The sequence below is a fragment of the Fringilla coelebs genome (assembly GCF_963513975.1).
Source record: "Fringilla coelebs genome assembly, chromosome: 1".
Lineage (NCBI taxonomy): Eukaryota > Metazoa > Chordata > Aves > Passeriformes > Fringillidae > Fringilla > Fringilla coelebs.
In genome coordinates, this window is record NC_140028.1 from 129,442,334 (window position 1) to 129,457,746 (window position 15,413).

At 41.7% G+C, this 15,413-nt stretch overlaps 1 protein-coding gene across 1 annotated transcript in view; it reads left to right on the forward strand.

The window, feature by feature from the left end:
• Nucleotides 1-15,413, forward strand: part of CALCR (calcitonin receptor) — a gene marked incomplete at both ends in the record, with an annotated part of 152,494 nt that overhangs the window by 113,816 nt on the left and 23,265 nt on the right. Inside the window, one exon of the mRNA XM_084209024.1 lies at nucleotides 2,121-2,247. Coding sequence (XP_084065150.1) covers nucleotides 2,121-2,247 — 127 coding nt within the window. The remainder of the gene's footprint in view (nucleotides 1-2,120; nucleotides 2,248-15,413) is intronic.

The window sequence follows — 15,413 nt, forward strand, 5'->3', positions numbered from 1 at the left end:
AAGTGAGGGTATGGAAATAAACGCTAATGCTACAGATGGATGTTTAGCAAGAGAGCTGTAATCAAGGAAATGAGGAATACTCAGGGAAAAGGAGGAGAAAGTAAAACTAAGAGAGGAAGGCAGGCAGGGAAATGAGGCTGGGCAGCACACAAAGGCAACATGTACTGAAGTCCAATTAAATAGGTTAATAAATCTCCAAAAGTCAAGTATAGCAATGAGGAAGGACAGGAATTGAAGTTAAGACACACCTACCTGGATGAGATTATCACAAAAGATTCCCTGTACCAGAAACCACACGGAAAGGCACTTCAAGAGATGAGGGTCTACATTTCTGTGGCCAGGAGCTGACGAGATGGTTCTCAGTAATAAGGAAATTTTTTATCTCTTGGGAACAGAACTGATGTCACACCATTCCTATTCCCAGGGTTGCCAAAGAAAGACAGTAATAAGTATGTCATAGTGTCCCCAAAAAGTTGGGATTAAGTGGTTTAATCAAAGTGATGGACTATGGGGAGACGGGAAAACTCAGGACTGAATAAATATCACCAGAGCTTAGGAGCAGAAAAGGAACATCAAGACTAGAAATCTGTGAGATTTGTGATGGGGACAAATACAGGTGGAGTAAGCACAAGAACATAGTATTGCAAAATTAGCTCCAAAGAATGGTCTGTTTTTTCCAATACCATGTCCTATGGTGAATCAAACTGAAATTTCATGAACCCAGCCCTGTATCTGGAGCTCAGTGCTTACCAACAGCTGATGCTAAAGGAGTGCTATAAAATCAGGGCCAAGGGTACAGACATACTCTCATTCCTAGCCACCAGGATCTGCATCTCATAGACATCTGAACCCAAGATGGTGACTTGATAAATAAGGAGGTCAAAAGAAGTGATAAGCATTGCTGGATGCTGATAACCATAACCAGAAAGATGAGCTCAAGCTAAAGGAAGAACTCCATGCAATGACTTGGAAAGTAGGTGTAAGGAAAACAAAGAATAAGTGGCAGGTGACCAAGGGGCTAAAGAAGGGAAACAAATCAAGCAAGAAAGCAAAATAAGTAGAAGAGAGTTCAGCTGGCTAGATTAGCTCTCTCTTTTTGAAGAGAGTCCACTCTGCTTTGGCCTCCACATGCAGAGGAGAAGAAAGCCACAGCCCGTGCTCGATTCCAGACTGCAAAAGACTCCTAGACCTGAGCTTACCCCAGCAAGACAGCAGTATTTCTTAGCTGTTCTTTACCAGCAGTTTTGCCTCCTTGCTCTCAGTGATCACTGGACAGCACAGCATTATCTAACAGCTCCATGACTGCCTTTCTGCCATCACCCTCTGTCAGCCTGGTGCCATTCTCTGGGGCACAGAGAGATGTGGGGGACTTTTCCTCTGCCTCGGGGATGTATGAGGAGGTGACATGAGGATTTGGGTATGAGTTAGAAATGGGAGATTGTTCAGGTCTGAAACTGCAGTCATGATTTGGTTTCATGAGAATTCTTAAAACTTATCTTGTGAAACTCTGTTACCCACAATAGCATCAATCCTACCTTCCCTAAAACCAGTGATTTCAAGAGATTTCTTCTCCTTCTGAGCAGGAAAACAACCTCTTCTGGTTTGGGATCTCAGCTGGAGTTAGAAATATGCAGGATACCAACCCAAATCCCCCTGTAATTTAGGGAGATTCCTGCCCAAATTCCCATCCTGCCTCACTACTAATTCCTGAAGTAGAAAATAATTTTCATCTGAGTATTTGAGAAATTGAGTCTCCAGGGAACAGTTACTTATAAAGCAGTATTCCTGATATTCATTCCTTGCCTCATGCGCATCCGAAAATTCTCAGGGTTCTGCTTTACCACTTAATATCTCAATTACCATGAATTAAAGAAAGGCATCAAGAGCTAAGAATGTAGCTGGATAAGTCTTTAGAACACGGTCTAAAAAGCATGTGGTGCTAAACAGGTGTAAAAACAAACCCAAAAATTTTTCAGAGGTTATGGCTGCAATGCAAGGCATGTATTTTCCAATTATGCCTTGCCAAAAGACATTCTTGAGAGAACGTTGCCAGAAAGAGCTTGTTAAAGTGACATCAGAGGAAAAATACTAATTTACGACATGTGTTACATATTTTTCAGGAGCCTCAGCTGTCAAAGGATAACACTGCATAAGAATTTGTTCTTTTCCTATGTGCTGAACTCCATGTTTACAATTGCCCACCTCATTGCTGTCGTCCCTAACCCAGGCCTTGTAAAAAGGGACCCTGTAAGTATTGCATGACTCCTCTCCCTCCTAACACCAAGCAAATTCACTATGGCCATGCCAAAACCTAGAATTCCCATTCCTCAGCTAATGGTAGCCATCTGGGAAAACACACACAGAGGGTGCAGATTCTGAGAATTTCACTCAAACTTGCTCAGATCCTTCACCAAGCAATAAAAATCATTGAATCTTGTACAAGCCCCAGACTTGCTCCAGCCAGCCCATCCATACAGGTGTGTGCCAGACCTCCACCTCTCCCAGCAATAACTACCTGATGATTCCCAGAAAAGCCCCTGAGGTGATAGATGCCTTTGGTGACTGCTTGTCCTTCTTCACAAACCACACACTGGGGAGGGACAGGATGGAAAGAGAGATGGCTTATTCCAATACAACACACAAAAAGGTCAATTTGTTGCATTTTTTTAACTTGAGAGGCAGTAATTCAAAGCATTAGTTACCTACCTTCACTGCTCTTAGGTAGTGATACAAATGGTGCCAGCCCCTCAGCTGATAAATATATATGGCAGATTCAGTCATCCAGTTCTGATCTTGCTCTCTAACTCAGCAATTACATTGTGCTCAGTCCTTACAGCAAACATGGTGAGTTTCATTTTAACATTAATCAGCTTGTAGTCTAATTAAGATCATTCCATTATAATTCAACCATTTATCTGCCTCTAATTTCATGAAAGGAATTAAATATTAGCAACTGATATTAGCCAATCACATGTGTATCTCTCAAAAGTGTGCTGATTAAGTTAATTAAAGCAGAAAATATATAGCCTAAAGAAAACATCACTAGTCTCAGAAACCATCTGGAGATTAAAAAATAGAAGAGCAGAAGAATAATTTTAAAATCACACATTTTGTTTCTCCTCATTGCATAGCATCATGCATAGATAGCCTGTGCAAGAGGTGCAATGAAAGTACACTTGATATTTGAAGATAAAAAGCGGGCAGATGATATCAGGCACCTAAATTGAAGTAAAATCGTTACCTCAGGGTTAAGAATGATACTTTCTGACAGCACAAATTATCTGAAACAGCTTAAATTAAAAATTGAGGGCATGGGAAGGAGTCTTGTGCTTTTAAGATTTCACTAAAAAACGAATGTCTGACAAAAGACATTATCTGGTGTCTTTTGGCCTGATCTTTACAGGAAGTAAAATCTCAGCACCAGTGAAGTCAATGACAAAACTCTCAGAGGCTCCCATAGAGCCACATGGCCACAGAGCAGGTTCCAGCCCACTGAGCACCCCATGATGACATCTCCAGTCTCCATTACTCTGGCACAGACCGTATAAAAGTGACACCACTGGTTGGCTTTGGAGCCACAGAGCCCCAAAGCAGTGCAGAGGTTCATGTATCACACTCAGCTCTCAGATCTCTGCCCAGAATATGACAAGGAACCTAAATGCTCAACATAGTCATGGACATGACCCAAGCAGTGTCCTGTTAACAACACTGGCTGATGTTATTAACTAAGTAGCTATTTTGATAAGCAAGCATCAGTTTGCAGTTTCTTCTTCCAAACCAAATTTACATGCCTTTGACCCAGGAGTGAAAGGCTGTCTATGGACAAGTACAAAACTTGGGGCCAGAAGATCTGGGGTCTCTCATTTTTGTCCCACCATCAAGTACAGGATGAGGGTACAGTCACTGCTTGATCTTGCCTCACATTCTAGATTTCCCTCCCAAAAAACAAAAAAAAAGAATAAAAAGGAGGTGAGGTGACCTGCTAATATGTTCAAAGTCTCCCAGCCTTACTAGAAAATGTATTCTGTTACCTTAGTAACATAATAAAATTTTAGGTTTGTGATTGGGTAAAGAAAACTAACAGACAGAAGCACATTTTTAACATATGATGAATATTACAGAAAATCTCTGTATAGAATATATGAAGACTTAGACGATTTATATTTAAAATGCTAAAAAAAATTACAAAAAATTCCCTTAATAATATTTTTATGCTGATGCCTATTATCAGAGCAAATGAAAGCTCTAGAGCTTGGGTTTTTTCCACTACTACTGCACCCTCTGCTTTAATAAGTACAATTGAAAGTTACTGCTGCTGACTTCCTCTAGTTTGCTGCACTTACCCACTTTCTACATGCACATCTTTGAAGCTTCACAGGTTCATCTATGTAAGGCTATCACCCTTTGTATATAGAAATACTGAAATGTGTACATTGAATTTCAAGCAATCGTGGATACCACTCAGGTAACAGCCACATACTGAGATGAAGTTGCTGGTATTTATTCTGCAAAATAATAAATGTGTTTCCACCCCAATAGTTCCTGCTTTTTTTTTTCCTACCTAAAGTTTCACAACAGTTTTTAAATGTGAAATGCCATGGGAAAATACTTTCAGTGATTCATAATTTATGAGGATATCAACAAATCCATATAGTTTTGAAAGAAGAAAGGATGATCTCTTAAATAACAAGGAGAAAAGTCAGGAGGAGCAAGAGAGGAAAGTCCTTCCTAACTCCAAGACAGTCCCATTCTCCCTGTGACCCAGGGAGGAATGACATGGGACAATCCAAAGCATCATTTACTTGAGGACAGTCTGTACCACATCCTCACTCACATTTCTGCTAAGAGTTAAATCCTTTGATGATCATTCTGCTCATGTAAAATGGTAAGTCAACCCACTTTTATAACAATCTTAACTTGCTTATTTACTTCATGTTTTCTGGTTGTACAATTTTCTCTCTCTCTGTTTCTTTTTCTGTCAGATTGATCTGGATCTGAAAACATTGAAAAAAAGGATCTGAGTCCAGGTGGCCATACAAGAAATGAAGAAGCAATGGACAAGGTTCAAAGGCATTTAAACAAAAATAAACAGGACATGTGTATGAACACTTATTTACATATACTGAAAATTTTGACTGTTGTATCTTAACTAGGCACTGCATTAATCATGCTATTACTGGAACTGCACTCATAGGAAGAGAAACCATCTATCACCTTCCTAAATGAGACTGACCCACAGTAGAAGGGTGATCTGTGGACAGCACATCATGTTCTACAATAAAACTGCTTAAATAGAAATAAAATCCTTGCTGCCAGATTTCTCAATACAGTCTTACACATTAGCTCTGTAATTTTCATTTTCTGTATTCCACAAGAGTAGTCATGTTAATACTCATACTGATGGGAGTCAAAGGAATCCACAGCTAATGCCTGAAGGGGCAGCTCTGCCAATGAGAAACTGAGCAATCCATCAGCTCCATGGGCATCATATAAATATGCTTTTAGGTGGGGCTAAGTTTGGTCACAAATTACTAATTTGTCTCATTAATTAGAACCTCTTCCACAAAGGCTTTTAGAGATTTTACTATATTTTTTTTCTATTTCGCGTTCTAGTAGAAATATTTGTTCTCTTCTTTCTGCAGGTTCTTCTGTAACCTCTTCACCTTTTATGTGGTAGTTTCACCCTTGCTTCTGCCATTGTATAGTGGGAAAGTTTGTATTTCTGTTGCAGTTTTATAGAGGCCATAGCAAGGGCCAGTGCCCCACTAATAGTTCCTAGGAGCCCTGTGTGGGGTGTCATGCTTGGCCATGCTATGTCAGAGAGTAAGGACACAGCAACCATTCAGGCACACTCCAATCCCACTGTTAAGTCCCATCTCATTGCCACACAGCTTCTTTAGGCCTCAATGTATAAACTACCTGTACACCCTCTTATATGGGTTCAGTAGCAGACCTGATATGCAAGAACCAAAGCATTAAATTCTGTTTAATTACACACAGCATGATTTCATTTCCTCCTGGGAGCATCTGTAACTAACTCAGCCCTTGAACATGAGAGGTGAGAGGATGGAGTTTTTCCCTCCATGTGTAGATGTGGATGCATTTTAAAGACCTTGAGCTACTTTACCACCCCAGCTGTTGGTGCAACATGCTCTCTACGTCTCCAGCAAGAGAACATGGTCCCTTTCCCTTTGCAAGCATTTCACTAAGCTTGCATACTGTGGGCATGAGGTGGGATGACAAGGGGTACTTGTTTATCTGTAGTGCCCAAAACCCATCTCCTGGAACAAGCAAGCCTTCTAAGCACTAAGATCTGCTAAGCATCTTACTGCTTTTGGCATTATTAGTTAGACCAAAAGAGCACAAAGGCTGGTGCCCTCTAACATTGAAGTTTTAAAGCAAGGCAATGGTAGCAGCAATACTAAAATTTCTAATGGACACTAGAACACTATAAATAATCTCTCCATTAACAAATTAAAGTGAAAGCCACAACTTTCCAGTTGTGTTAGGTTTTCCTCCCTACCACAATTACAGCAAAACTGTAGAAATAAAATACTGAGCTGTGTGGACAGATGACAAGTGTAAAAGAATAGTTACTGTGATTTATGGGGTTCCAATATTGGTATTTCTTTGTTCCCAAAGGAACAGAGAGGCAATGTAAGACAAGAAAGCAAAGGAGATTTCAGCATTTCAGGAAAAGTGTCAATTTGAGTATTTTTTACCATACAAATGTTATCTTCTCATTTCTTCTTCCTTTCATTTCCTGCTGATCTAGCCTGGCAGAGCGTGGGGGGTTTAAAACATCTTTTTATCAAGTGTGGTGCCCACAAATTATACCAGCAAGGCCAAATGGCAAAACTGCTGCTCCATGTGACTCATTTTCCTTAGTTGTTCCAGCAGTCCCCCTCATGAAGCAGACCTCTCTGGAAACAGTAAAGGTGGAGATCCACGAAGGAAAGGGGTGCTTCAATCTTCTGAGTTGTTTCATGTATTGTATTTGGGGTAGGCCTTCAGGAGGTGCCATCCTTGTTAAATAATTTGGTTCTTTTTTTTATGTGACTATTTCCACAACTTTTCTGTCACTGTCAAAGAATCTCTGAAGTCTTTTATCTTAGTACATCTATTCCTCCACACTGCTTCCATTAGATTACTTATCCTCAGCAGCCATTTTAGCCAAAGAGCCTGGGCAATTGTGAAATCAATAGAATGAAAATAAGAACAGGAAGATTTGGCACTAATATTGAAAGTTAGAGAGAAGTTGTCCCTACTAAGAAGAATTTCTGAATTGAACAAAGCCCCACATCACATTGCTGAGGTTCACAGTTGTTGTGGCTGAGCCCACGAGGTGCAAGCACGCACAGTTCCAATGCTCATGTGTCTGTGGAGGGGTGATCACAGACGTGACAGCGAAAGGAAATTCCTACTCTATCTGTCTGTGAATGTAGGGAATTCCTACTCTGTCATCCACAAAGACAGGGAGAGATGATAGCTCGCATGCAGTCCAGTCCAAAGATCTTTGTGTCAAAACAACTCAGACTCTATCAGATCCTGTGTATGGCCTCTTATTTAGGAGCCTGAGTGCCATTTCCTCCAGACAATGTCTTTCCAGAAAAAACCTTGTCATGCAAAACACATTTTTTCCCAGAAGCTGAAGGCATCAAATCCCAGAGCTCATTCCCAGGTTTTCTGTCTGCATCTTTCTGCTCAGGTGAGGTAGACCTGCACTCAAATACCCAGTACAAGTCCGAACTTCAGATGTAAATTCATTCTGTCATTCTGCCTGGTCATCATGCATCTGCAGCATCTCTGGACCCTGAAGCTCTGCCATTGTGGCAATGAGAAGTGAGCACTCCCAGCATAGTTGTTACAAAATCAGTAGAATCTCAGTATCCCTGCTCTTGCTGTCATTTCTTTTCCTTTGGCCACAGTGGCCATTTGCAGCCATGAGGCGGTTGAAGCAAAGCACACTCTGCAAAGCACACACTTTTGCTTTATACAGAATGAATGAATCCATTCCAGATTTGCTGAAATTTATGACTTGTCTCCAGAACTGCTGCTCAAGAAAGGTGTGCTTACTTTACCCTCAGATCTGAGCTGTAGCAGTCTCCAAAATGCTATTCAGCTTCCACAGTATGGAATTGTGTTTAACTTTGATGCCTTTCTGAGGCTTTTTTCATTTTTCCTTTTGGTCTTCCGAAGAGATAGGAGAGTTGACAAAGTGAAGATGATGTGAAAATTTGGGATAATAGCTGGGCAACCATAAGTTTCTGTCAATTGCACTGTCTCCAATGCGTCTGAGAGACTGAAAGTTAAATAGATAATAATGTGCCATTAGTCCCTAGGCATAGAAAATGTCAAGTAGCCACTCCTTAAATGTCAGATCAACAAGTGCAGATGCTAACAGTTGCCTTTTGATGGATTCTGTGTTACACTGCATGGACATGGCACGCCCTAATGAGCTTCTGTTTTACACACAGCCTCCCACAGTCATAGAACATTTAAGCAGCTCAGGTGTTGATATTTCTCTCTGAATATAAAGTAATTATATCTAGAAACATTCAAGGTGTCTCTCCAAGTTTTTCTTGCAGTATGCCTTTAAAAGGGTCTAACTGAAATGTGAGAAATTTGAGAATGAATTGTCCAAAAATATTTTTCAAAAATCCTTCAAAACACTGGATTCTTCAAAAAAGAATTCCCCTCAGAAGGACAGTACCATAATGTTTCCAAAACACAATACTCTCCCTGATACCATGCTGCCACAGCTATTTTCCTCGCTGGGTTTTGTCTGATTAAATGGCAGTGCTTCCTGCAGAGGCAGCTGTGTCTCAACCTGAGACAATTTACCTTATTCTAAAGCAGGTGGCTAAGACAGGTCAGGTGAATTAAATGCAGGGTGCTCATTCCTCTCCAGGGACTACATCATCCTGCCCATCTATACCATGAAGTCAGACATGCCCTTCAATGACTGCTGTGCAGACCAGCAGTATTGCCCATTTTCATCCATGCCCCTGCAACCCTGTGTTTCTTGAAGGTATCTAAGACCAAACAGAAGTAGCCTGAATCAGAAGATTAAAAAAAAATGAAAGAACGTCAAAGTGCCTTTACAGATGGCAGCCAAACATGTGGAAGGAAAAAGGGTATGGAAGAAGAAACAGTAATGACTTCCAGTAGGAGTTAAACATCAAGAGGCTTGGGTTGGTTATGCACATGACCTTTAAATTTCATTGGCAGAATGAACTATTGGCCAATAATAGTCAGTTGTTTGGACAGTTGAACTCCTTTCTCACCACCTCACCTCTGAGTGGCTTATGCTTTCACACACACAATTGACAGAGTTTGCAATTCTCTGGTATCCCCTCGGCCCAACATCCTTTGAAAGGTTGGCAGATCTACCTAGCAGCAGGTCACCCCAGGAAAGACACTGGGGCAGCATCTGAGTACATCTAGAGAATTAAAACACTCATAAACATTTAAGGTCAGACATGTCTTACATTTGGACACGTGTTTTGCAGACACGTACAGCTGACCTAGTCACCCCATGCTAAAGATAGACAAAGTTACATTCAGGGTACTGTTCATCTGGCTGATTTTAGATCTATCCTTTAGGATAAGGTAATTTTTACTATAATCTCCATCATCTCTATCATTTTCTTTTAATTACAGAAGAGATAAATTTGGTGTCTATATTTAGTATCACAAATCCCAGTTGTATCATTAGAAAACTCCTGGAGCATGTAACTGAATCGTGAGTGGATATATCCATATCATCAAAGTGTACCTAGTCCCCAGGAAATGCTTTTGTAGGTCTAGATCTTACAGCTCAAAATAAGGTAGGTGCACTTGACTGTTAGATGTACTCCATGCAAACTTAAACTCCCCTGGCTCAGGGCTCAATGCCCAGAACTCAGCTATGCCTTTGCTGACTCTGCCTTGTCCGGGCTGCCTGTGCCTGATGGCTCTTGCTCAGGTGCCGTGGTAGAGGACAGGTCCTGGAATAGCAGGAGCTCTTAACCCTTTTTGGCAGGGATTGCCTCCCTCCACTGGGAGAAGGTGGCAGCAGATCCTGCCCAAATGAACAGCAGGTTGCACTGTCTTGTGCCATCTTTTTACCCAGCCCTGCCTTTGTTTTCTCTCCCTCTTTGCTGGCATATCTGCTCTCCTCCATCAGTCAGGCTCATATCTACAATGGCTCCCTGAAAAACTGCCTCTCTCTGGCAACACCATTCAGAAACCAAGCTGATAAAACCCCTTGGGAATGGTGAGGCTCTTTTGCTTTGCCTCACACCCTACATGACACTTGCCATCCTGCAGGTGAGGAGCCAGTGGCCACTGCACACTGAGACAGGGCCAGATGTGCTGTGAGAACCCCTCTGGCCCTGCAGAGCCCAAAGCTGCAGTCCAGGGACAACTATTGCTACAGCAGCCAGGACTCAGGTATGTGGAGATGTGGCCTTATTAATTCCTGTCCAGAAAGTGTAAATCTGGGCTGGCTGCTTTGCTATAGCATAGACAGGGACACACATGCTGTTAAGAATATCCCCTATTGTTTAATTTCATATTTCGCTGTCTTGTAACACAAGACCTGGGAGCCCTCTGAGAACTGTGTACATTTCATTCTGTAAGTGGTTTAAAAGTATATTAAAATGTTAATCTTCTTCCAAACCCCAGAATGCCAGGTTTCTGACTGGAACACAGCTTAATGGATGACTCATTGCAGATACATTGTATAATGGTGTGATGTTCTGATAGCCGGAGATTTACAGCTGCAATACTTAGCACAGTCTTGCTTTGGAAAAGACTTTTATTGCTTATTTGTGTAACATATGAATACTTGGAATTTAAGAATATTTTCATAGAATAGTGTTCTAATAGTCAGAAAAAACCCAAAATTTTTTAAGGCAGAGCAGTAATCAAACTTCAAGCTACTCCGTTAAAATGCTACGTTTAGAATGTTTGAGAATATATTGTATTGCCTTCAAACTGAATTTGAATAAATAACATCTGGCCTCCAAGGCAAGCTGTAATCTTTTCAAGGAGGGTCCTTTGCTGCCATGCACTGGAAAGATTTCCCAGAGGTGAAGAGGACCTAGGATAGTAAGGTCAAATACATGTATTTCCCTTCAAACAAAGTGTGCAGCTGTAGTGATGGCTCATATAGCTGGCTTTGCTTAAAATTGATAACCCTGGCTGGCCTGTTCTCAGCAATTCATTTGAAGTGTTGGTGGGAGGCATTTCAATGGATAGTGAGCTTTGGAGAAGAAACATTTCATTATGCATGCTGAGGGGCTTTCCCATACTTGCCTTCTATAGGGCAGGCTCTCTGGAGTTGATAAGGATGTAAAACACAGACCTCCCAGCCTGCCACCCTGAGCTCCTTTACCCAGGAGGGCCCTGCAGGGTTGGGCACACACGGGAATCTGTCTGACTTCACTGTGCCAAAGCAGAGTCAAGCCTTTTGCTCTGACTGGAATACTAGGACAACCTTCCTCAAAAAATTAGCAGGTTTATTTCATATTAATTCATATTAATAAATTCATATTAAATTTTGCTATTATTATTGAAGGTGGAGTTCTGGGGTTTATGCAGCTCAAGAGTTTTTACTTGACTTGCCCAGATGAGGGTAAGTGGTGCTGTTAATGGTGCAGTTTTCTGCCCATAAGCTATTAACCAACAACCAAGGAGAGCCTTAACAGAGAGATGACAAGCACATGTGATGAGAGGCTGCTGGATTAGCTGAGGAGAGCACTATGCCAATTACATTATTGTGCAATTGCAGGGTCCTTCATAGGCAGATGGACCTTTGGGATTCCTTTGGCAGGACTGGAACATTAAAAGTGTTTATAACATGCCAATATGCCCTGCAAAATATCACAGACACCGTTTCTATATCTTTCTTGTAAAAGGAGAGTAAATTGTTTTATTTTTCCTCTGGGAAATATTCCAGAATCCTTTTGAAGTGCTTTTGTTGCATACTGCAGCTGTGGTGTTTACAAAATTTCCATAACTCTCTGCAAGATTTGCAAGTGAGAGGAATATGACTGACTGCATTCCTATTGACCCCTTTTGCCCCTGAGTAATTAGGCCACAATCATTGCAGTCATTGGAGGTTGCTTTTATGAGGAAGGAAAATCAGCAATAATGGACTCTTTTTTTCTTGGATGCTGTCCTGCAGACCTGTAGAGAACCTTTCTCAGTTTCTGTGCCCATCAATGCAATACAGACACGTGGCCAGAGACAACCTCCCTGCTCGCAGACTGAGTTTCTTTCCACACTGCATTCTGCCAAAAGAGGTTCATTCTTGGCCATCCTTCCAGAAGCACAAAAGGAGCTGCTTTTTAAGGCTGACTTGGAGGGCTGGTCATTTTTTCCTGATAATTTTTTCATACTTACCCTTGTTATAGCCATCAACAGGACAGTGCAGGATGGTGCTGACTGTTTCCAGGCTGTCAGAAAGTGGAGTATTTGTTATTTCTTTGTTCAGGAGACCAACATGAGCAACAGCTATGGGGCTGCACTAGTAAAGACCTGCTATTTCTTCTCAGCCTGTACTGCTCATGAATTAAAACCCACTAGCTTCAGTCACCTGCACACCAGGCTGCAGACCGAAAAGCTCATGACTTTTAACTCCCCTTCAAAGTGTGAAGGTGATGCAATAATCCTTTCCTGGATTTCACTGTGCTGCATATTATACAAAACACAGCAAGGACAGAGCCTCTGGCTCAAAGAACTTACAACAAAACTTTTGTCTTCAGCAGAAAATAAACTTTCCTGCATATGTTTTTTTTTCTCAAAGTTAACAGCCATAAAATCCTAGTTCTTGGAATGGTTTGGTTGAAAGGGACCTTAAAGAGCATCTAATTCCAACAGCCCTGCCATGGGCAGAGACACCTCCCCTTAGACCAGTTTCCTTTGAGCCCCACTCAACGTGGTCTTGAACCCTTGCACAAACAGGGAGTCTACAACCCCTCTGGGTAGCCTGTTCGAGTGCCTCACCACCCTTCTAGCAAAAATATCATTCTTTATAAATTATAGACGTCAGTCTTTATAGATTATAGTAAAGCTTTATAAATTATAGTAAAGAAAATAATCAGTTATCAAGCATTGCACAGGTGGAAAACTTGCTTCTGTATCATCTTGCAGTTTTATTTTATTTGTTTCTGTAAAAATAAACACTGTATAAAACTTACTATTTTTGCTATTTTCTCAATTAAGATTTATATACTCCAAGGTGTTGGTTGCATTTGTCGTGTTTTATTTTTACCAATCCAATTCTTATCAGTAAAAGGTTGTCTTTTACTGAAAAATCTCTTTTACTTGCTCTGACCAAAGAAAAACTGTTTCATTATTGTAGGAAAATATTTCCATTGCATTGTTTAGCCATAGCTAAAGCACACTGCATTTGTTATCTCATCCAAAGCACTGATTTTTGTTTCCCTTTGAATAATATGACTATAACATCTTATCTCAATGCACTGCTGTGCTTAACTCCTTATAATAACTTTTCCACATGAATTCTCAAATTAATGTGATGTGTGTGGAAGTACTATTCTTTATTTGCCAAGGGTTTTCTTACTTCTCCATCTTCTTACATCAGAAGTTATTAAGTTCCTCAAGAGTCATGTGTTGTCTGCATGTCCATTGCTCTAAAGGATAAGTAAAATATTTCATTTTTGAGGCCACAAATCATAGTTCAGATGGAGGGTACACAAAAAAAGGTATTGTTGGGAAATGAAGCAAATGGTGCTTAGTTCTACAGCTGTCAGGGAATGTTTTTTCTGTGTGTGCACTTGTTTGAGCTACAGATACAAGTTCCAGCAAAGACTGACTTGGTTCTAGTGGAAGGTGTGCTCAGAGGGCTGGTGAGCAGTGCGTACAGAGAAGAGGCAAAGAGGAGCAAGGATCCTCCATAGCCACCTTTTTTTCAGTTGAGCAGTATGAAACAGGGAAAGAATTAAGTCAAAATGACACACTTGAGAAGTACCATGGATTTTATTCCAGAGGTCACCATCTGTGCTCAGCTCCTCCTCCAGTTGTTCCTAGAGCCCAGGTGCCTGGATGGAACAATTTGGCCCAGGCAAGAGCAGGACCAGCCCATGTGCATCATGCAGGCAGTCTGAGTCACTTCCACCAGAGCCATGAGGAAAACGATGCCTTGAGCTCTCAGGTGTCCCCTCTGACCTGCAGCTCCTCCTTGGAGACCTCCACAAGGGAATACAGTGCTGGTCCAGCCCAAACCTCAGACACAGAAAACTGCTGTGATGGCTCAGGAAGTTTGCTTCTGTTTTAGAGGCCAGGGTGGCTGGCTGATGCCAAGGAGGGCACCTGAATCTGTGTGCAGACTGAGGGAAGTGCTTGTCAGGCAAGGCAGCTCTTGTAGGGATGGGTGGTCAATAAGGGGAGAAGGGAGAAAGGAAAGCCATCAGCTAGGAGGCTGCATTGAGTGTGGGCTAGGAAACAAGGCAATAAACATATTGACCCAGATCTCTGAAAAACAGTCCAGGAATGATATAAGAGCCTTAATGAACATTTTTACCTACAGAAAAAAGGAGCAAATGCATCTTCAGTTATCATTTGTTTTGGTGGTAGCAGTAGTGGTGGTTGGCTGAGTTGGGTTGGCTTCAGTATACAACCCTTTTTGGACACACTTTTAAGAACTGTTCAGCCACAGTGTGGAAAAAAGATGTAACAGTCTGTTCTGTCCTGCATGGTGAGAAAAAAACACGAATTGCTCGAAAATAAAAAACAGTTCATCGCACTAAACTTGTCAGAATCCTACATCCTAACCTATCAATAAGCCTATATTTTCATGAACACCAACCTACACTGCAAATATTGAAACAGAACTAAATACACGTTTGGGGAATTGGGAACAGAAGGTGGTGGACTGGATGGCTGAAAAGATTTTCTGATCCAGAGGGGCAGTCCAGACAAATGCAAAACACGCGGTCCCCTATCTGCTGAACTGCAAAAGTGTCCCTTGAAAGAGACAAGGGAATCCTAATGACATCTTGTACAGCCCAGGTAGTCAGCTTGGAAAACATCTGCAGAAGTTAAGGAAGTAGTTGTTCTCCTCTGGCCACAGATGGTGACTGTTACTTTGCTATCACTGCTACACCTCAGATTTCCAGGCAGCATGTGGCACTCCCCAGAAGCAGTGGGTCTCTGTCAGCACAGCAATGCCTGCCACTCCTCCTGGCCCTCCTGGGTTGTGGTGACCAGGAGTCCAGGTGGACGAGCTCACTGCCGTCCCTAAGAAAGCAGATGGACATGAGACCCATTCAGAAGAGGAGCAGCATTGTCCCTCACCAGCTGGCACTCCAGTAGTGGACACAACGTGGTTCCCTCCACCATCTGCCCCCTGCTTCCCAGAAATGTGTAGCCACAATCCCTTGTCAAGGTCTCTGTCTGCAGCC